We start from the raw sequence: 20,013 nt of genomic DNA, 5'->3' as shown, positions 1-20,013 counted from the left end.
TGCCGAACGGCATTGGCTTGCATGTCTCCGTACAACTGTGAGCAACGGTTGAGCAATGAGTCGAGTGGTCCAGTCGAAGCTCAATTGCAGTCTATACCACGTAGATTCCGCGAGCGAACAAATCCCCACAACCTTCTTGTGGCTGAGGTCTTGGGAGCCCCTCAGCCTCGACAAAGCAGAGTTCGCCAAGCGTACTATCTGCGGGACACCCGCAATACCATCCATCCCCTCGGTAAATCATACTTTGGCCACAATTGTACAAATGGCCATCAGCCAGTAATGAAGGACACTACTGGTCTTCTGGGGCCATTGTTGTCTGTCACACACACACACACACAGGAGGATGGGAGACTGATTACACAAGTGATCCCGCGAGACCAAGTTCACAGCTTGACCAAAGCGCCTCTACGCCTCTCAGCAGACCCCCGCCCCGTGTGTGGTTATGCAGGGGACAAACTCCGGACATCTTCGATGTCAATCGAAGTCTGTTCAGTTATGAAATCACCTACTCGCGATGCACGGCAAAGAAACTTTGGCTCAGCAGATAGTGTTCAGGTCCTTCGCGAAACATATTTCCTGTTCATACCCTATAGGAAATACATCTCCTGTTCATACGCTATAGGGAAACTGAACAGAAGGGGAATCCCCATCTTCTTTCCTGCAGGTTCATGACCAGGTCTACGGGAGCGTTTTCGGGGCCCAGTTGCCCGACACGTCGCCTCCGGACATACTTTGGCGAAACGGAGAGTTGGTTCGTATGCATCCTCACTCGTGGTCGACGTCCGTATAAACGCCGAACTCACTTGAGCCTATCTCCGATGCTTAAGCTTTCGTTTTCGTCTATTGTTCACACATCACGCCCCCCCTCCATCCCTTCCTCTCCCCTCCTTCTATCGTTTCTGCATTATTCCGAGTTCAAGGACGATACACGGATATCAGACCAGAAAACCACATCGGGAAATCCCGTACAGCTGCGCACGGCTCTGAACTGTGAATGCCGCCAGGTTGAGAGCCGGGGCTTCAAGATGTTGAGTCTGTCACCCAAACACCTCTCATCATGGATACATCAAGCCTTATGTCCAACATTTGCTTGCCGACCACCCCGTCTCCCCCACATACCGGTCGGCCGTCTACTCGCCCGGACGGCGACTAACTACAGCTCTGTTGTGGTCCGCGCCAGTGTACATCTTAGAGCAACACGTCTCATCGAGGAGGAGAACCGATCGACGCAATGTAGTTGCGACTCTCTCTGTTTAGGAAAGCGTCTGAGTGAAAACACCTTTATTAAAATACGATCCAAAGCCGCCAAGCACCGGTTTCTTGGCTGCGATACTGTTGCTATCTAAGTGACGCCGGGAGTTCGACTTTTGCAAAACTTCAGGCTCGAGTCAGGCCTGTCCAGGCTGCTTGGGCGGCCGGATATCTTTCCAGCCCATGCCCCATGCAAAGCCGAAAGACGCAATGGCAAACCCCAGAGACAAGTAGAACTCTTTGTTGATACTTGAAACATATGCCTCAAGCACTCCCGGCAGTTCGTACTCGGAAACAACTGTGCGGAACCCCGTGGCTCCTGCGCCGAGCACCGCCGCAACATCGACGTTCGGCGAGTATCGCGGAAGATCCTGCTTCAGCGCCCCGACGAATATTGCGTTGCCTGTGGAAAGGGCAACGGCAGACCCCATAAACTGTGAGAAAGTCACAAAGGACATGCCCATGGAGATTTGCTCGGGTGGCAGATTCGCCTGGACGGCGATGCTTGGCTGGCCAGCGTCAGTTAATAGTTGAACGGCGGCGGCAAGCGGACTGTGCTGGTCTACTCAAGCCTGTATCTTACCAGTTGTAACACGACACCCCTACCAGCGCCCGTCAGGATCTGAACGCCCACCCATTTCGCCACCGAGGTTGTCGGTGTCAGCGTCGTGAAAAGCCCACTTGCGATGATTGTTATGGCCGTTCCTCCCACGGCCCACGGCAAATAGTATCCGAGTTTGCCGACTGCACCGGAAAAGTGTGTTAGCAAAACCTTGCGTCTCGTGCCGCCTGGAATATTCTTTGAGCTTCCGTACCGAGCAAGCCCCCTCCATAGGCGAAGATCAGTTGTGACAAAATGCTTGGTAGAACGTTGATGCCGCTCTGGGCCGGCGAGGCCCCTTGGACTGTCTGGAAGTACAGCGGGAGCAAGTAGATCTGAATCATTGCCGAACCAACCAGAGTAAAGGTGGTGGCGGCAGCGGACCAAACGGGCCTTTTTCGGGCCATCGATGGCGGGATCAGTCCGTCGTCCCCCTTGTGGTAGTTCCATGAGAGGAATGCGCCCAGAGCTCCCGCAGAGCCGCAGAACATCCCTATCACGGTGGGGCTGTTGAAGGGTAACTCATTGCCTCCGAGCTCCAATGCTATGAGGAACATGACGGCCGCTCCGGCGCTGAGCACAAACCCGACAAAGTCGAGGTACGTGTGAAGCTGCGGGAGCACCGTCATTGGGTTGGGTTTAGGTACTTGGTCGGGGATATCGCACCAGGCGAGGAATATCAGCGCCATCCCTCCAACTGGAAGGTTGATATAGAAAGCTAATTAGGTTTGTTTCTTGTCAGCACCGGGTTTTCCTCGGGGTTGTTGGGTTCTTGACGAAAGTCCTCACTCCATCTCCAAGTGCTGAATTGGGTTATCACGCCGCCGAGGATCGGACCAAAGACGCTTCCACTAGTCAGCGCAGATTAGAATGTGACATCATGGCAATCAGAAGTCTACAGTAAGTTTACCTGTTGGCAACTTAAATCAAGCTGTTAGCCTTCACGACGACGTCAGGCACCGGGGGGGTGGGTAACACTTACGGCCAATGACCAGACCCATAAGAGCTGCAATATAGTAGTATAGCTGCTTGTCAGAGAAACAACTTTACATAAAACATATTCTAGCCTGATACACGTACCGGGCCTTCTCTCAAGCGGCACTGCTCCGGCGACAATCGTCAAACCGCCGCTCATGATCCCAGCACTTCCTATGCCGGCGACGACTCTGCCGACGATCAGGATCACGGAGGACGGGGCTGCCCCGCAAATTAGAGACCCGATTTCGAACAAGACCAAAAAGGCAAAAAATGACCACTGTTTTGAATCAGCGATGTTAACCCACCAACACCAAACACCACACCGGTCTGCCGGTCGCCTTTTCTTGCCTTTGAGCTGAAGTAGCGGTAGATCTTGCCTGTGAGTGGTTGAAAGGCCGCGTTGGCGACGTGATACGCGCTGCCGTACCACCCAATGTCTTTCAGCGAGTGAAACTCGTCTGTTATTGCCGGGATAGCCTACAGGGTTTTTAGCGATGTCGGGAGGCCGGAGTATGGGGGGATAGTTTCTCGGCCGGAGGCTCTCACAGTAACTATAATGGAGCTATCGAGGAACATCAACCAGGCGACTACAACCACGCAGGTGATCACGACTACTAGGCTGGCGCCTGACAGGTACTTTGGCGCCGGAGGAACGACCCGAGGCTCCAGGTTTCCGTCACTTTTCCTATCATGTTCCGTCGTTGAGGTGTTCTCTTTGTCTATCGAGGCCTTGGTCGGACCGGACCGGTCCCCTGTGATCGTAGGCGGGGACATGTCCGTAGATGTGTGGACAGGGTCTATCGCCAGCGTGGATTCCTCCGCCATGGTGGCCAAGCTTTTTCTCGTTCGCAACCTTATGACGGATTCGTGGTCTGGATCTCGGTCCATGGCGCTGATGTCGATCGATGATCGGTGCCCGGAGATGGTGGTGAGCTTCAAAGCAATGACACCCTCCAAGATGACCATCGAAATACTGGCTGCTAAGCGAGTAATATGCAAGGGCGGCACAGGAAGAGGACAACTCAACTGATATCTCCGGAGTATTGACAAGGGGGTGACTTAACTGCCCAACCGGTGCTTCACATGTGTGATGTCACCTGGGGAATCCCCCAACTGCACAAAGTATAAACTTTGCGAACAGCGCCAGGATGTCTTGACACAAGCAAGGGTTGTCTAAGTTAATGCAAGATGGGGGGGACCATATCCGTCGCAGACAAGTCAGGTGTATGTGTCCACGACTCGTTGACTGCATGCATTGTGCAGCGCGCCGTCTCCAGTCGCATATCCGGCAAAGCTTAATCATCTTGGTCAGCAAGGTCACCGCCCGTCACGGACGGCAGAATGCTCCCCGCTTACCTCATAGTCTGGCAATGTTCGGCGCGACCAAGATATTGCCTCAATTGAGTCATGCAACTTGAGCGTTGTGTGCGTGGTGTGTTCCGACGGGATGCAAGCTTATCGACAAAGTCCAAACCAAAACGGAGCTAGTCCGCATCTACATCGTAGATAGGCTGACAGGCTGGGTTGGGGGCAGCCAAAGCGGTGCGTGCGCCTACGGGTAGGAGGATGCTTGCTAGTTGAAATGGATAGATAGTATTCTTTTAACGCCTAGTTGGCCTTGTTGTGAGAGTATGTAACAGTGAAAATGTTGTTGTTCGGGTCTCGATTAATACATAAATGCAAACCCGAGTCTCCTGAAATGAGTAGACAGCCATCCGGTATGGTCCAGCCCTGGGCATCGACAAGCAAAGCAGGAAAACAACAGCCCGCATCACAAGGAACAGAGAGCCAGTGCTAGGGACCACGTACTGCAGACGGATGGGTGGCGAGGCCAATCAATTACCAGAACCAGCCTGCTACGTGCAGATAAACTCTTGTTGCTCCCCTCCTATCCAATCTGATGTTTCGTTGACATTAAGACTCGCATTAGATTCTACGGCGAAGAAGTGTACTCGACTCTCCACCCATGCCTGACGCCTGATTTGTCAAGTTCCTAAGTCATAAAGTAAAACACAAGTGCTCCGTACCGTTATAGTTAGATGGAACGTGCTGATCGTGGCTATTGAAGCGTAGATTGACAATGGCCGCAGCCGGACTCCGCGGACCGCGTGGTACATCCAGTCCTCGCGCACCCCTCAACGGTCCTGAAACGTTTAGCAAAGAAGAACGCGAAGAAGAACGGCGGTTCCATCCGCGATGATGGGAACGGGAACATGAACATGACCCTCAGCGGGACGAACCTCGTAGGCCAGGGGTCATGGGTCCTACATGACACGCTCCATAGATAAGTGATGAGGACTGCTAGTTAAGTTCGTGAAAAACAGTGATGAGAGTCCTCCCTTTTTCAACCTCCGCCTGGCTGGGATGGTGGTGGTTTGCTGCCAATTGCGGTTGCCCGTTATAAGAACAGCAAGACGATTTTCTCACATGCGAGACCCCGCCTGAGCCACGCATTCCAGTGTTTGACACATACGATAGTATGCGGCCGGATGTTCTTGTCCTTGGGCAGGCACTTTCTAATCACCCGCCTAGGCGATGTTCCTCCCTAGTAATTTGGGTTTAGCCATCATTTGCAATACTTCTGGCAACCTGCTGGCCCCTTAGTCAGTTTACCCTTATACGATGTACTATAATCCGATACTTCATGAGGTTATATGCGGAGTTAGCATGTCAAGAAGCATCAAACTTACGCGTTAAACCCTGCACTATTCGTGCAACAGACCATCACACGAGTATCACCGCCCCCCCGCCGTCTGATTGGGAGATTTAGACTTTTTCTTGTGCATCAAAACAAGTGTAAACCTTCATGAGTAAAGCTTTGCGAGCTTGAGGTAACTATAACTGCGACTGTGACGGTGATTGTAACTTTGACTCTACATGCCACAAGTGTCCCATCAGTAACATCTCGGCATCTTCATTGCGCCGCCTTAGTTCAACCGGCCCGCTGGTAGTTCAACCGGCCCGCTGGTAGTTCAACCGGCCCGCTGGTAGTTCAACCGGCCCGCTGGCATTTCAACCGGGCCGCTGGCAGTTCAACCGGGCCGCTGACATGTCTTCCCGGAAAACTGGAAAACGGAAAGAAGACCGTGAGCAACCGAATCAACTGGTTTGGGTTGTTTTTATTTTCGATTATTGGTCACACGGCACGTTATAGAATAGGAAGTTTAATCCTTTTGATATCCGGACGAGCTTTTGGCAGCAATCTGGTTCTCCATTCACCCTCGTTTTCCGCCTTACTCAGACGACGGGATGTTGGACTGTCCAGATTTCAGGCATTCGATCGGGTTGATCCTGTACTTGGAAAGGCCACCCTCGATCATCGGTACCTCCTGCGATTAGCGTTCCACGATCTGGCTCAGCGTACCCCATCATGCCTGGCCGTCGATGTCTTGCGTGACTGAGTCGTTGAGCCCGCTCGCGTCGAAGCTGGCGTGGACTCTGATATGGCCACCCGCGAACCCAATGGATCCGTGACGAGAGATGCGCCTGCGGCCGGTGTTAAGGAGTAGCCCATGCTTTGGACGGAATAGACCACGCCCGTGTTGGTCCACTCGTTCTCCCACCAGAGCGAAGCCTCTTCTTCGGCATTGGCGAAGTAAGGAGACGGAGCAAGGCGAACGGATCAAAGCGAACATGCTCACGATGGGCGCACATGTTCAAGGCCATGCTGGGGTAAAAATTTCTAACACAAGCAGGAGGGTTCGCAAAATGTTAGTTAATGGTTCCAGAACTCCGGTGCTACTGCAGAGTTTGAACGGAGCCCCGTGGAGTCCGCCGTGTACATAAGACAAACTATCTTCTGAGAAAAAGCTTACCCAGCGGACCATAATTCTGGGAGAACCACAAGATCCCGAGCCCTGGCCCTTGACCACGTTGATCAGCTTTGATGCCGGAGTCCACAGCATCACTAATGTTGAAAGCGGAGAGCAGTGGCTAGTTGTGGGAGGCGCTCGCACTAAGGCGAATGTGAGGTTCAAGCGATCGACAATACCATTGACAGGCAAAGGCGCAAAAAGCACGCCTCCTCAAAGGACAGCATGTAAGTGCCAGTATGCGACGATGGAAGAGAGAGCATCTTGGTATATAGTGCCGTCTCCTTATATGTAACTGTGAGAGCTGTGTATGCGACCTAGAACTCTGGGCTGCTAGTAGCTCGTCATGGCTGGAGCCCGTTTCATCTTGATTATAATGACAACCTGCATCGGGCTACTAAATAGCAGGTGGGCTTGGCTGGCTGTTATCAAGAAGTGTTCGACATGGCCCAGCCGCAACACTGACGTGGGCGGCTTGCACTCTGGCATCAGTTGAATCGATCGATTTGCACATGGCATTCTGTGGTTACGGAACGAACAAGTCAAGTAAACGAAGCGCCAATTTCGGGCGGTTGTATTAAAACCAGTCTTCGGCATACAATATGCCACACCCAAATATGCAAACCTGTCTCTCGAGGCCCATGACGGCTCGTATGCTAAAACTCCTGGAACACCATGCCCAATGCACTGTAAGCCGCCTTGTTGCGCCATGCTAGGATAGTAATCGCTCTAAACGGCGCCGACGAGCCCGTCGTATGCCCGCTCGACGGTTCGACCACCCATTCCAGGGACGGTCTTGAGCTGCGCCAGTGATTCGATCTGAGCGCCGCCCTCCTCGGACCTCGTGTCAAGATAGTCAACAAGGTCCTGCGCCTTCTTGGACCCGAAGCCGTGCAAGCCCTTGATCTGGGCAATGTCTCGGGAGTTTACAATGTTCAGGAGGTTCTGCGTCTGGGGAGAGGCCGGCCCGGTGACCTCAGGGAAGACCATATTGTGGTTCTTGGTCGGCTTGGCCTTTCGGCTCTTCGTCTTGGCTGAGACATCCACAAAGCTCATGTCCTCATTCGCGCTCGCCTCCTGGTGAAACTCGTCGTCACTCTCGTCGGAAATCCGTCTGCGTTTCTTCTCGTGCTTATCACGAGATAATGCGGGGGCCCAAGCCGATTCGGCGGGGAGCTTGTTGCCAAGCTTAGAGCGAAGCTTCTCTATCTTGCCCAGCAACTTGGCCTGGCCAGGGAAGAAGGGCAGAGCCTGCTCGTACATCTGCAACGCCATGACGTCGTTTCCAGCCTCCTTGGCTTGCCTGGCTGCCAACAGACAACGCAACCCTTCCGATCGAGTGTCGTCGCGTTCCCGCTCCTCACTCTCGATTCGGCGCTCAAGTGCTTCCAATCGACGCCGGACAGCGTCATTGATGTCAGGGTGAGAAGGTGTTGGGACCGGCTCGGCCGTCTTACTCTCTCTGGAAGCAAGAATTTCGCTGACCTTCTTCTCGACGATGGCCTCGAGTTGCTCGGCAGAGATGGAAAGCTTCTGTTGCGCGGGTTGGGGGGCTTGGGAAGGCTGGGCGATCTTGGTGACCTTGGGCGCCACGAGCGGCTTCCGCAGTTGAGTGGTATTGGCCGTCGGACGAGCCGGGACCGTATTCTTGCTACGGTCTGTGTATACGTTGAAAAGCTTGACCGGACGGGTGACGTCAGCCTTCTCGTTTGCCTTGGACGCGATTGTACCACTGTGGATGTTGTGAGCGTTTGGCAGAGGGCGGAGAGGTTGTCGCTGTGCCATGGCGGAACCAGCCGAATTTGTACGTGGGACCTGCTTGAAGACAACCTCGTTCTCAATCTCGCGGACTTCGATACGTTTGGCTCTCGAGCTGACATTCAAGCTGCTCAGGGTGTCGAGGTGGTAGCTGCGGATGGGTGCCAAGTTCAAAATCATGATGGTGATGCCATTGTTCTGACCGAGGCTGAGGATACGCGTCATCTTGGACTCGCGATAGGGGATTCGCTTGTCGCCTCGGGAGATGGCGTCAATGCACTGTGACAGCACGAAGAGACTCTTGTTGATTGCGGCCGACTCCACCAGCCTTTCCTTCCCATTATCCGTCCGACGATTATCTTCAGAGCCAGCCAAGTCAATGGCCGACGCCGTGCTTTCTAGCACCTGGTCCCCAGTCGTTTGGGTCACTTTGACCCTCATGATGGCGTGGCTCCGACTGCTGTGAGCGTTGAGCTTCGTGGCGGCTGTGACGCGGTTGTTGTTCGCTTCAATGTAGAGTCGCGAGAAATCGTGAAGATCTTCGCAAGCGCGTTCCGAAAGCCCCACCACCATGGTCTTGCCGTCTTTCTCGCGTAGAGGGAGACCTGAGGGCTGGCGCTTCTCTGGCGGCTCGAAGAGGTCGAAGACCTTGTCGTTGTAGATTTCGTAGTATGACAGGGCGACGTCGACCGTCGTCTCACCATTCGTGTCCTTGGTGATCTTCTTGCCACGTCGGTATACGCCGCTCAGCAGGCGTGGGATGACACCTCTGTCCGCCAGCTTCAGACCCCCTCGCATCGTGTGCGTCTTGCCCGTTCCCGTAACCCCATACGCGAAGATGGTGACATCGAGGCCCTGGAAGAGCGCCTTGATGTGAGGTGCGACTGGAACAAGTGTTAGCCAGATTGATGCTACAATTTCGCGTCTCGCATTCGTGCAGCCGTACCCTCCGACGTGAAGAGTTCGTCCTGCGTCGTCGCCTGGTCGTAGACGCTGTTGAAGGCGAAGGAGAACTCCTCGCCCTCGTTCTTCGGATTCGGAATCTTGACCAAGGTCGCGGGCTTGCCCTCGTCGGTGCTGTCGGCGCGAACAATGGTATCCTTGTCCAGCTCCTTTTCGAGAAGCGGACGAATGCGCGCGACCACACGAACCGACATCGTGGGCCAGTCCAGGAAGTGAATCGAATCGACGGAGATGGCAGCGGCAGCCTAGGGAGACAAGCAAAGACGAACTGAGATCAAGGGAGGGTTCGTCGGTGTCGGATGAACGCGATGGGATATCGTATCGAACGCGGTCTGGTGGAATTAAGAATGGTTCCTCGAGATCCTGGAAAGGATTTGACGTGGGTTGGACCCCCGTGTGGCCTTAGGTTGTTCAATTCGATATGCAACGATGTGCTGTGCAAGGAGAACATTGAAGGAAATTGTCCTCGGACCTTGTCAACAGGGGTCGCGTCATGGGCTTCTGTGGTGCAGTCGTCGGGACAACGACACTAACGACTTTAAGCGAGCCACTAGACCAAGCCTGGCCGAACCACAGTGAGCATCAGAGTTCCGACTAGAGTTAATGATAGGGGACGTAATGACGGCTTTGGCGGAGCTTTGTTCACCCGCGCCGAACCCCGAAGATATCCCATAGTGGGTCCCCGTCCCTGTCCAGTTCCAAATTCCTGATCGAGAAGCTGAGCTGCTGGAGCTTCGAGGTCACGATTCGAACAACCGACGTCATCAGCTAAGCTTCCCAAATGTCCGCCATGCGCGCTCAATTGCCCTTGCTGCGGCCGACGCGAGGTGTCCGACTGGGTCAAGCACCTTCGTATGTCTGCCGGAAATGTAGGGGCATTCAGATCAGCGCTGCGCCGACGACCGAAGCTCCGCGAGGTGGCGGGGATATTTTTGGAGCTCGAGGAGCATCGCGGGACGCTGCTGGTATGGACTCTTCTTGTGTTTCCCATGGTGCCAAACCACTGCCATCGATTGACCAATGCTTACTTCCTTATCTTATAGATGCCCGGTTCGAGGTTCTTGGCTCTCCCTATTCGCTACTCTCCGTCACCTTGTCGCCATCGCAACAGCTCTACACGAGACGGGGGACTTTGGTTGGAGTTGCAGGCAAGGCTGAAAACGTACGATGCTGGATGCTACCTCCATCCTCGAGCACGGCACTAACACGACTGATAGGCCCAATCGACACTCTCGATCCTCTCTCCCTTCACACGAGCCTTCCTCGGCGTTCCTTTCTTATACCAGCGCATTTCGTCTTCGACGCCTGTTACGGCCTTGATATCGACCAAGTCGCCCACTACCACGTTCTCCGTCCTTCACCTCGATGGCACAACCGACTACATGGTGGCGCAACGCAATGCGCTCCTGGCATGGACGGGCCACACCCTTTCCGTGTCCCCTCGTATAAGCCGCGGCCTTTCGCTGGCCCACTGGGGAAGTACGCACCTCACCGGCCGTGGGTTGGTTGCGCTGTCATCCCCGGGCCAGGTCTATGAAGTTACCATCGCCGAGGGAGAGGAGTTCATCGCGCACCCTTCACACGTGGTTGCCTACTCCGTCTCGCGCAACCCGCCTCTGCCAATGCGCCTGAAGTCCAACGTTCTCCGTTTCCAGATCCCGAGCATCACCAGCCTCCTCCCCGAAACGAATTTTATGAAGGCGATGCGCGACACGAGCACCTACAAGAATCTTTCGAGATGGCTGTTTGCCCTGCGCACCTCGCTGAGACGCACCATTTGGGGTGATCGTCTGTTCCTCCAGTTCCGGGGCCCGACAACTCTCCTCATGTCCAGCAGGGGCGTTAGAGTCGCCGACTCTCTCACCGACAGGGAGGTCAACGAGATTGCAGACGCGCCCGCCGGGGTGGTCCCGGAGGCTGTTGAGCTCACCACCAAGCCCTCGATCGAAGCGACGACGCCGGCGTACACGGAGCAGCCCCCTTCGGCTATTCACGTCGCGAATGTGGCGCGCGATGGAAAGGTCAACTTTGAAGATGCAAAGGACCTCAAGGAGTTTGTGAGGTAGAGACGGAATCCAAACAAGAAACACGTAAGAGCGCATGCGCGCTAAGAGATAGGACTATGGTTTCAATCAAACCAGACAGCCCCGCGGAGGCTAGGAAATGTAAATTTACTGTGTAATAGACAACAAAGCCGGGCCTCAACCCGCCGCCATCCGTGATACGGCAGGGTAAAGCATAATCGCATTGTGATTCGGCGCCGGATTACCTCACCTTCGACCACGCGTTGTCAGTCTGGGAAATAGTTTGTGGATGCACTCTGATAGCCGAGACAGGACTCAAGAGCTGGGATGAATATTCAGTTGACAGTTATAGCTACCCAGCAGTGGACTCAACTCTCCGGGCTTCGTGAAAACAAGCTCTATGACCACGTGGATACCGTCGACGTTAGCCGAGTTGGTTGGTGCTGTCCCAAGCGGGGGGGGGGGGGGGGGGGGGGGCTGGCTGATAGTGCTGACGTTATGAAGGTCTCTGTCCACCTCGCGTCGCCAACATGAAGTCGATTTCCGATGATCCGAGCGCCGAGCACACCCTTCCGAGACACGGATCTGCACAAACTGGCCCAGCACACGAATCTCGTCACGTTCCAGAGAGAGCTTCGGGCCTCGCGCTTGAGCTTAAAGCCGAACCAAAAGGACCTGCCGGCCCCTCCACGTCGGAACACGGCCCCGGGAGAGGCCCACTGAAGCATGCAGCCTCAGCCCTTTTCGGACAATTGCTCCAGGTGTGTTCGGTGTTTCCAGCAGTTGAGTCATTCGGCCGGAGACTCAGTATCGCTAAAGGAGATTTTGGAAACTCTCAGCAACGCACATCCACCTCACTGACGAGTTCTATGCCGACTTGTTGAGCGCCAGGATGAACCGAACAACTTGTAGTCACTGGCTATCGCGTCAGTTAGTTCGAGGGAGAGAAACACAGACAGGCGACCGATGTCAGTCTAGCTTCCGACATCCGCTCCCGTGATCCGCTTCCGCACGTCCCCCGTTCCATTCGCGGGAAAATGCACATTGACAGCACACCGGGAAGCTTGACGCTGCTTGATCCTAGCATTGCTGGCAAGACAATTCGTCACTCGCGTAAGCTGGTCATGTTTTAGTCGATCCCACTTGTAGAAGAGATGATCAACTCTTCCAACTCGTCCAACTCATCCAGAGTGTCTGTGTAGTTGAAAAAATGATTGGAAATCAGGAATCAGTAGCTTACTATTTGCAACTTGCTAGCCCTGGCTCATTTCCTGGGCCGCTTCACACCCATCCCTCTTCCCCACCCTCCCCTCTGGTCCCTCCTCCTCCCCAGGATTTGGGATCCAGCTGCGTTGATCCGGACTGGCCCGTCTAAACCCGAGCATGGGGGTTGTCTGGACCTTTTGTCTTCTCCGGTCCTCTGTCCCATGTCTGTACTGCTTCCTCAAGAGCGAGAACAAAGCGAGACCGGATTCTTTCTGCGCTGGCTACTTTGAATTATTCAGCTTTGCTTTCGAACCGCATCATGGATGTTGCCGTGTATTCGTTTCCTCAATCCAATCTCCCTACATATATCCGCCTTCAGAGAATAAGACGACGGAGAAGAAGAAGGCCAGCTGCCGTTTCATAATCTAATTTCGTCAGCTCAGGCTTACCAGAAGCAAACGACCGCCGGAAGACTGAAAGGAAAACCCCACCATTCGCCCCACAAACACTCCCTCCAGGGGATCCTTCATCGAGAAAACTTCCTGCCCTTAAAGGTTCGGCCAACGCAGTGAGGCTGTAAAGGGATTTCGTCCAGAACACAGGCAGCCTCCAATCGAAGGTGTTGTGAACAGGGAGAGGCAGACAGAGAAGACAGTCGGACAAAGAGACCAACAACCGACGCTGAGGAAAACAGCTCACCAACACCGCCAGCAATGCCACGCTCTCAAGGCGCCCTCTCAACGTCGTCCGCCTCGTCGACCATCATGGACAGGTCGCTCGTCGCCACGACGGCAGAAAAGGCGGACCGCATACCTTACGAGTCTTCCTCGTCCGCCCGCCCGTCCCTGGACCGCATCCCCTCCCAGCAACATGAAGCCGACGCCAACATGTACCCGGACCCGTCCAACGTCGTCGAAGCAGATCTCGAGAAGGGCGGGTTCGCGCCCGTCCCTCAACCCACCGGTGCCAAGAGCCCCGGTTCCGGCGACGCCTCCTCCGCAGCGATCGGGGACGAAGCACCGTCCGGTCCCGCCGCCCCGCCAGGTATGAACCCGGCCGACTTCCCCGACGGCGGCATTCAGGCCTGGACTGTCGTATTTGGGGGTTGGTGCGCCTTGTTCTGCACGTTCGGCCTGATCAACTGCGTCGGCGTGTTCCAGGCGTACTACGTCCAGGGGCCCCTGAGCCAGTACCCGTCCTCGACGGTCGCGTGGATCACCAGTTTGCAGGTGTGGACGCAGACTTTCATGGGCGTCGTGGTGAGTTGCTGTGCATCCCGATACAGATGCGCCCCATCGCTGACACGTTCCGCTCAGTTCGGTCGGTTCTACGACTCCTACGGCCCCAAGTACCTCCTTTACGGCGGCACCGTTGTGTACGTGTTCGGCCTGATGATGACGAGCCTCTCGACCCAGTACTACCAGTTCATACTGGCGCAAAGCATCGTCTCGTCCATCGGTTCGAGCGCCTGCTTCAACGCTTCGATGGCGGCGGTAACCTCGTGGTTCTTCAAGCGACGCGCCGCGGCCTTCGGTATAATGGTCTCGGGCTCGTCGCTCGGCGGCGTCATCCTCCCCATCATGATGAGCAAGATGATTTCCCAGGTCGGATTTCCTTGGGCCATCCGCGCCGTCGCCTTCATGTTCCTGTTGCTGCTCGGCGTCGCGTGTCTGACGGTCAAGTCGCGGTTGCCGCCCCGGCCCCGTCCGTTTGTGTTCAAGGAGTACGTCGACAGTCTGCGAGAGCCGCCGATGATAATCACCGTGTGTGCCTTGTTCCTCTTCTTCTGGGGCATGTTTCTGCCTTTCAACTTTATCATCTTACAGGCGAGAGCTCAAGGCATGGATGAGAACCTGGTCATTTACCTGCTTCCCATCATGAACGCGGTCAGGTGAGTGCATTCAATCTTCCGGTCCCGGAACAACCAAACCCATGCCATCAACAATCATTGCTAACGGATCGCAGTATCCTCGGTCGTATCATTCCTGGGATCGTCGCCGATAAGGTTGGCCGGTACAACGTCATGATCTTCATCACCTTCGTCAGCGCCGTCTTCTGTCTCGGCTTGTGGATCCCTGGCAAGAGCAACGCCGCCATCATCGTCTTCCTCGTCATCTTCGGCTTCTCCTCTGGCGGCTTCATCTCACTGGCGCCCGCCTGCATCGCCCAGATTTCCGACATCAGGCAGATCGGCGTCCGCACCGGGACCGCGTTTGCCGTTCAGTCATTCGGCGCGTTGACCGGGAGCCCCATAGCCGGCGCCATTGTCGCGTCGCAGGGTGGGAGCTACCTGGGACTGCAGCTGTTCTGCGGGTTCTCGATGCTTGCGTCGGTAGGTGTATTCTTTGCGGCGAGGACAGCGCAGGTTGGTTTGCATCTTAAGAAGGTTGTATGATGTGGGATAGATGGGGGGAATAGCTCTGGAAGCGAAACTTTAACCAAAACGGATGCGGAGGTATGCCGGACGGGCGGACCCGCGGCTCCCGGCCTGAAGACCGGGGACAGCCGGCATCCCAAACAACTGGGATGACACATCTTGAGAAGGTTTAAAAACTGGATGGCACATTAGAGGTTAGCTGTCTGTCATAGAGAATATGCAATCTCGACTTTGATCTGTAGAGCTCAATCCCATGGCATACGCAGTGAAGTTGTAGCAGAAGAAAAGCATGGGTTAATTTGATTGGATTTTTAGATATCAACGCAAGCTGGCGGGAAACTCGCCGTTTTTGTTGTGGCGCGTAGCTGCACTCCAGCCGCCGGAGTTCCCCTTGCTCACTTTCGGAGATCCGGAAGCCAAGATTACAAGGCACACAGCACTCTCCGTAAGACGCCACCTTGAATCAGTCCGGCGGGCTGCCATTGGATGCCAATAATACGTCCACGTGCCAGGCGTTTTGCAATTAATCCCTGGATAAGGAGTAGAATACTGTGCTCTATTCGTTAAATGCATGTCATGGTTTGCGGGACCCAATCCACGGCCTCCTCTGCTTACACATTTCCCCAGCCCCTTTCCAATATCTCTCTCGCTGATACTGGTTTGATGTGCGGAAAGTCGTCGTTGAGTGTATGAGCCGGTTTGAAATTGGCTTGTCCGCGCTCGCACTCTAGCCCAAAAGGAACAAGAAAACTGTGCAGCATTTCCTTCGGGTACATCTTGTAAACCTCATGATGAGCTGGTAGTTCCACCATCACGTTGGCCTTGAGACTCTCGACAGAGTTGTAGAAGACGGTGAACTTGGTGCCTTTGTAATGTTAGCCACATCCGTGGTGAGGAAACCAAAAGCCACCTCATGCATGGTAAACTGACCTTTGACGTCCTCGGCCATGCGGACAACCTCGTTAAACGTTACCCTATCACCGATTATGTAACTTTCGGGACGCCAGTTTGGATGTTCAAGAAACTCTGCAATGAAGCGGGCAACATCAGAAGTGTGGGTGAAGACAATTGGCACATTGCCAGACCCGGGGATTGACGCAACGTTGTTGGCCAGGTCAACGAAGAAAGCAACGTCGTCCATGTAGGACTTGACTCGCGGGGTGCCAAAGTAGTCGAGGAAGAATCCATTGTAGACAGTCGTCCACTCCAGAGAGGTCTTCTTGAGTGCCTCTAGGGCCGTTTTCTTGGCAATCGCCGGCGGGAAGGCTTCGTATTGCCTGGATTTGAGGAAAGTGGTGAGCGGATCAACTTTTGGAAACGGGAACTCTAGGAGAAGAGTGCATGACTGAGAAACTGTACTCTGGCAAATACGGGATACCGAAGTAGCTTGGTACGAATCGGTTGGTCGTCTTGGACCTCTCGGCCGCTTCAATCAGGTTGAGCTCCGACTGGTTCTCTCCTGTTATGTTGTTTACAGTAGAGATGACGGTGTCCACATTGTGCTCTTCCAGAACGAGCACGAGAGAATCGACGTTGGAATAGTCGACGGCCACGAAACGGACGTTGGAGTTGGCATCTGGGCTTCCTGAGACCTTTCAGAGCGTCAGCCATTCGCATTGTCTTTCAGTGATGGAGAAACTTGGTCCCAACCTTCCTCGTCAGGACCACAACTTTGCGTTTGCCCTTGGCTAAGATGCCCTCCACAAGCGCTCGGCCAAGACCACCAGTGCCTCCCGCGATTGCAATAGACATGTTGTGTGGGTTGTAGGTTATGAAAACGAGATACCGGAATGCGGTTTTGATTTATCGATAAGATTCATGACTTCAGGAAAGACATCAGTCCTCTTTATCTACCAGGACTCATGACATCAGATGTCTTTGCTGCCTACAACGAATTGTCAAGCGCCAAACCGCATTCGTTTTTGCTTCGGAATTAAGCTCAAATCAAAATCTCCGGTCCCGCGATCTGTGCTACGAACTTACGGACGAACGAGCCGGGATCATGACAACCAGAGTCGAATCTCGGGGCGGGATCCACCGCGATCGTCCACTGTTACGGTCGACATTGCAGTCACGCTTCTGAACGCCTGTAGATTTCGGGGCTCTCGGAGACCGAAAGTTATCCTTGCGATCTTTTCGCTGGAGATAGGTGGGGCTCTTGGTCTGAGTCTGGTCCTAACTCCGGAGACTATGTCTATTATATCTCCAATATTGACCGAGGCTTTGCGTGTATCGGGGTACAACTCACGCAAAACTTTTTCATGAACAGAGGTGCTGTTCAGACTAGTACATCTCATTGAACTTGTTCCCGGATATCGGCAATTGTAGATCCCCACGTCATGTAAGTCGTGTAGTTATGTTGTCTCGTATGCGGCGCGAAACAGCAAGTCTAGAAGAGTTGCAAGCATTATACACCAAAAAAAAAATGCCTTTCAGAGAAACTCATTACTGAAAAAGGCCCATTGTTCACAACGTGTAACTTAAAGGCCACAGACAAGGAGCCTTGCTGCAATTGATATGCCTGTTAAGCTAGTTTTGACATTGGTGATGAAAGTGAAGGTTCAGAAGAAGCCCATGACATCCTGACTACCGAGCATCATCTCAATATCTTGGTTGGATAAATCAGAAATCTGTCGGTAGCTCTCTGCGTTGGAAAGCCCGTTTGCTGCAAAGTACTGGTTGAGGCCAAAGATGGATAGTGAGGGAGCAGGGGTCCATTGCGGGGCGGTCCTCGTCTCCATGTGCTTTTGGGCGATTCTGTTCAGATCTTCGCACATCTGGTAGAATTCTCGAGCAGATGGTGATAGATGAGCTCCCCTTTCGAGACTAGAAACAAAATTCCTGAGCCGCTGTGCGTCATCCTCGTCTTGCGTCTCAATGATGTTGCAGAAGATCACAATGACCGGGATGAATGGTGTTTGCAACACTCTCCTGTTGGTTGAGATACCATATCATCAATTACCGAACAGGGTACTTAGTAATGGATGTTGGCTAATACGTACCAGTGCAGGTAGACATTCATGATGTGCCGGTCGTCATTAATCATGGGAACACACTCATGGTGAGAATCGAAAGCCCGCCGTGCGTTATCCAAACAGTCGGCGGAAAATGAGGGCGTCGACGCATGAAGGGTCTTTGCCCTACAGATTAATGTCGCCGTGGTGTAGTACATGACCTTCCGCGATACCGTAAGAACATCCTCAAGCCTAGACAACGGCGTCGTTGTTGAACTCATAGAGTTAATCTAGGGTTGTGAACCTATGTCAGCCTGCCAGAAAACTTGAATACGAGAGACAAGAAGGGGGTGGCTTACTCCACTGAATGGCTCGATGGGTTGCAAATCTACAAGGAGCTGGTCGGCGCGACTAACAAGCTCATCTTGAGAAAGCGACTGTGCAGCTCGACTGTATAGTAGTTCATAAAGCTTGCCATGTATCAAGGCATTGGCTACCCAGAAGGGAACCATCTTGTCCCATAGTGGCGGCAGTGAGAGTGAGCCTATGTCCTTGGACAGGTTAATATCGCAGTCTCGGATGAGAGAAGCCCTGCCCACGCGCAAGGCAAGTGTTTTCTCCAAAGCGAAAACGTGCCAGAAGAGAAGCGCTTTTGTGTCGCGAGTTTTGTCCGCGCCTATGGTGAGGCTCTCATCGTGAAAACCCGCAGCAACGCAAAGTTGTGCTGCGAAGCAGATCAATCTCCAAGCCAGCCAAGGTTTCGCCATTTCAATGGCATGTGCAGCCTTCGTCTTGTCAGGTTTCGTGCTCCAAAGATCAGATCGGGCAACAGCCATACCCCAAGGATCAGAGCCTGGACATTCTCTACTCGGGCTGACAGTCCCGCCCCAAGAGACGTGACCGCCGCCGCGAGAGCATTTCTGCAGAGGGCGCCCCAAGAAAGAAACTGCTTTTGAAGGTGGACATTATCGACGGGGCAGAAGTATTCTGTGAATAAATAGTACAAGCCCGAGTTGACAATGATGAAATCAGTGGTGGAGTAATCGTCAACGGAGAAGTAGACGTTGCGGCACAGATCGATGAATGCTGCACTGGAGAGGAAGCAGCGCAGCACGAAAAAGCTACTGGGGGGGCTATCTGAGAATCATGTCAGAACATAATGCAACAGCCCGATGAAGGGTCTCAATAGGAGATACCGTTCAACTGCCTCAACACGCTGATGACTGCAGACGTTGGCGGTAAGGGCATGCTCCGATACGTAGCAGCTGTATGAGCCACTTGCGTTTCATGCTCTCCTCCTGTAGGACTGGGGCCGGCGACTACAAGAGAAGCAGCTCTGTCGCTGGCGTAGCAAGGAGTTCCTAAGTTAATGGCCGCAGACTCTATAAGGCTTCTTGTGGCTGCCATTTGTGACTTCAAAGAAGAGGAGCCTTCGACTGCCGGAACTGCGTCGGTCTCCTCAAAGACTGTTGCAGCTGGAGCCACATTTTCGGGCAACTTGACAGTTTCAGTCGTCGATTGCCCTGGAGTGGCTTGCAAACAAGAGCATTGCCGTAGGTTTTGCTGACTGAGAAGCAGTGACTCAATATTTGCTAGGCGCCTGTCAAGTAGATCAATCTTCTCTTCACTGGCGCGGTTGTCAGTCTGACCACTTATATCTCATTGAGCTCTCGACATTTTAGTTCATACTATTGCAACGAGACGTGTACTCTCTGGCGATGAACCTTTGGCTTCTGTCCTGCTCCGGTGAAGGTGCATTCCTGCTCAGCTTGTCGGCAGTTGAAACAAGGGACGCTTTTGTCGCATTTGACCTATCATTTTGCATCGATCAACAACTATCACAACTAGAAACATCCACTGGATTGATTACGAATGTATCGTGAACTTTCCCATGGGTATGGGTACTCTGCAATTTTACCTACCTTGCGCAGTCGGCACAAATCGCACTGTATTATTTATCGTGGTTAGCCAGATGTCTTACAGCATACATGCATCTAGCCATGGATCCGCTTACCGCCGTAGCCCTTGACGATTCCATCGATGGTATCAACCGTAGGTAGCTTGGTTTGTCGTGAATGGTTTGTCTACG

General features: G+C 53.7%; 7 protein-coding genes across 7 annotated transcripts; 2 read left to right on the top strand and 5 right to left on the bottom strand.

Annotated features, from left to right (window-relative positions):
• Positions 1-1,388: 1,388 nt before the first annotated feature.
• Positions 1,389-2,643, bottom strand: CDEST_03937 (Putative MFS transporter superfamily; the record flags this gene model as incomplete). The annotated part of the gene is made up of 3 exons (XM_062920096.1): positions 2,067-2,643; positions 1,835-1,995; positions 1,389-1,760 (listed from the first exon to the last, which is right to left on the bottom strand). The coding sequence occupies exons 1-3, from the start codon at positions 2,539-2,541 to the stop codon at positions 1,389-1,391; spliced, it is 1,008 nt and encodes a 335-aa protein (XP_062776147.1). The 5' UTR covers positions 2,542-2,643.
• Position 2,644: 1 nt separating this feature from the next.
• On the bottom strand, positions 2,645-3,982 carry CDEST_03936 (Putative major facilitator superfamily, MFS transporter superfamily). The gene is made up of 3 exons (XM_062920095.1): positions 3,377-3,982; positions 3,149-3,307; positions 2,645-3,107 (listed from the first exon to the last, which is right to left on the bottom strand). The coding sequence occupies exons 1-3, from the start codon at positions 3,794-3,796 to the stop codon at positions 2,805-2,807; spliced, it is 882 nt and encodes a 293-aa protein (XP_062776146.1). The 5' UTR covers positions 3,797-3,982; the 3' UTR covers positions 2,645-2,804.
• A 3,269-nt stretch (positions 3,983-7,251) lies between these two features.
• CDEST_03935 (Putative kinesin-like protein) lies at positions 7,252-9,800 on the bottom strand. The gene is made up of 2 exons (XM_062920094.1): positions 9,347-9,800; positions 7,252-9,284 (listed from the first exon to the last, which is right to left on the bottom strand). The coding sequence occupies exons 1-2, from the start codon at positions 9,555-9,557 to the stop codon at positions 7,372-7,374; spliced, it is 2,124 nt and encodes a 707-aa protein (XP_062776145.1). The 5' UTR covers positions 9,558-9,800; the 3' UTR covers positions 7,252-7,371.
• A 286-nt stretch (positions 9,801-10,086) lies between these two features.
• On the top strand, positions 10,087-11,644 carry CDEST_03934 (Putative mitochondrial biogenesis protein AIM24). Its single transcript, XM_062920093.1, has 3 exons — positions 10,087-10,328; positions 10,407-10,525; positions 10,581-11,644. Exons 1-3 carry the CDS (start codon positions 10,145-10,147, stop codon positions 11,427-11,429), a joined length of 1,152 nt encoding a protein of 383 aa, XP_062776144.1. The 5' UTR covers positions 10,087-10,144; the 3' UTR covers positions 11,430-11,644.
• Positions 11,645-12,462: 818 nt separating this feature from the next.
• Positions 12,463-15,209, top strand: CDEST_03933 (Putative major facilitator superfamily, MFS transporter superfamily). The gene is made up of 3 exons (XM_062920092.1): positions 12,463-13,852; positions 13,910-14,484; positions 14,559-15,209. The coding sequence occupies exons 1-3, from the start codon at positions 13,307-13,309 to the stop codon at positions 14,986-14,988; spliced, it is 1,551 nt and encodes a 516-aa protein (XP_062776143.1). The 5' UTR covers positions 12,463-13,306; the 3' UTR covers positions 14,989-15,209.
• Positions 15,210-15,581: 372 nt separating this feature from the next.
• CDEST_03932 (Putative NmrA-like domain, NAD(P)-binding domain superfamily) lies at positions 15,582-16,722 on the bottom strand (the record flags this gene model as incomplete). The annotated part of the gene is made up of 4 exons (XM_062920091.1): positions 15,582-15,835; positions 15,901-16,247; positions 16,330-16,562; positions 16,621-16,722. 4 exons carry the CDS (start codon positions 16,720-16,722, stop codon positions 15,582-15,584), a joined length of 936 nt encoding a protein of 311 aa, XP_062776142.1.
• An 809-nt stretch (positions 16,723-17,531) lies between these two features.
• Positions 17,532-19,172, bottom strand: CDEST_03931 (uncharacterized protein; the record flags this gene model as incomplete). Its single annotated transcript, XM_062920090.1, has 5 exons — positions 17,532-17,901; positions 17,973-18,214; positions 18,284-18,709; positions 18,763-19,061; positions 19,121-19,172. 5 exons carry the CDS (start codon positions 19,170-19,172, stop codon positions 17,532-17,534), a joined length of 1,389 nt encoding a protein of 462 aa, XP_062776141.1.
• Between the last annotated feature and the right edge of the window lie 841 nt (positions 19,173-20,013).

This window comes from Colletotrichum destructivum, chromosome 2 (genome assembly GCF_034447905.1).
Source record: "Colletotrichum destructivum chromosome 2, complete sequence".
NCBI classification, from domain to species: Eukaryota; Fungi; Ascomycota; class Sordariomycetes; order Glomerellales; family Glomerellaceae; genus Colletotrichum; species Colletotrichum destructivum.
This window is presented reverse-complemented; position numbering and strand designations above follow the sequence as displayed.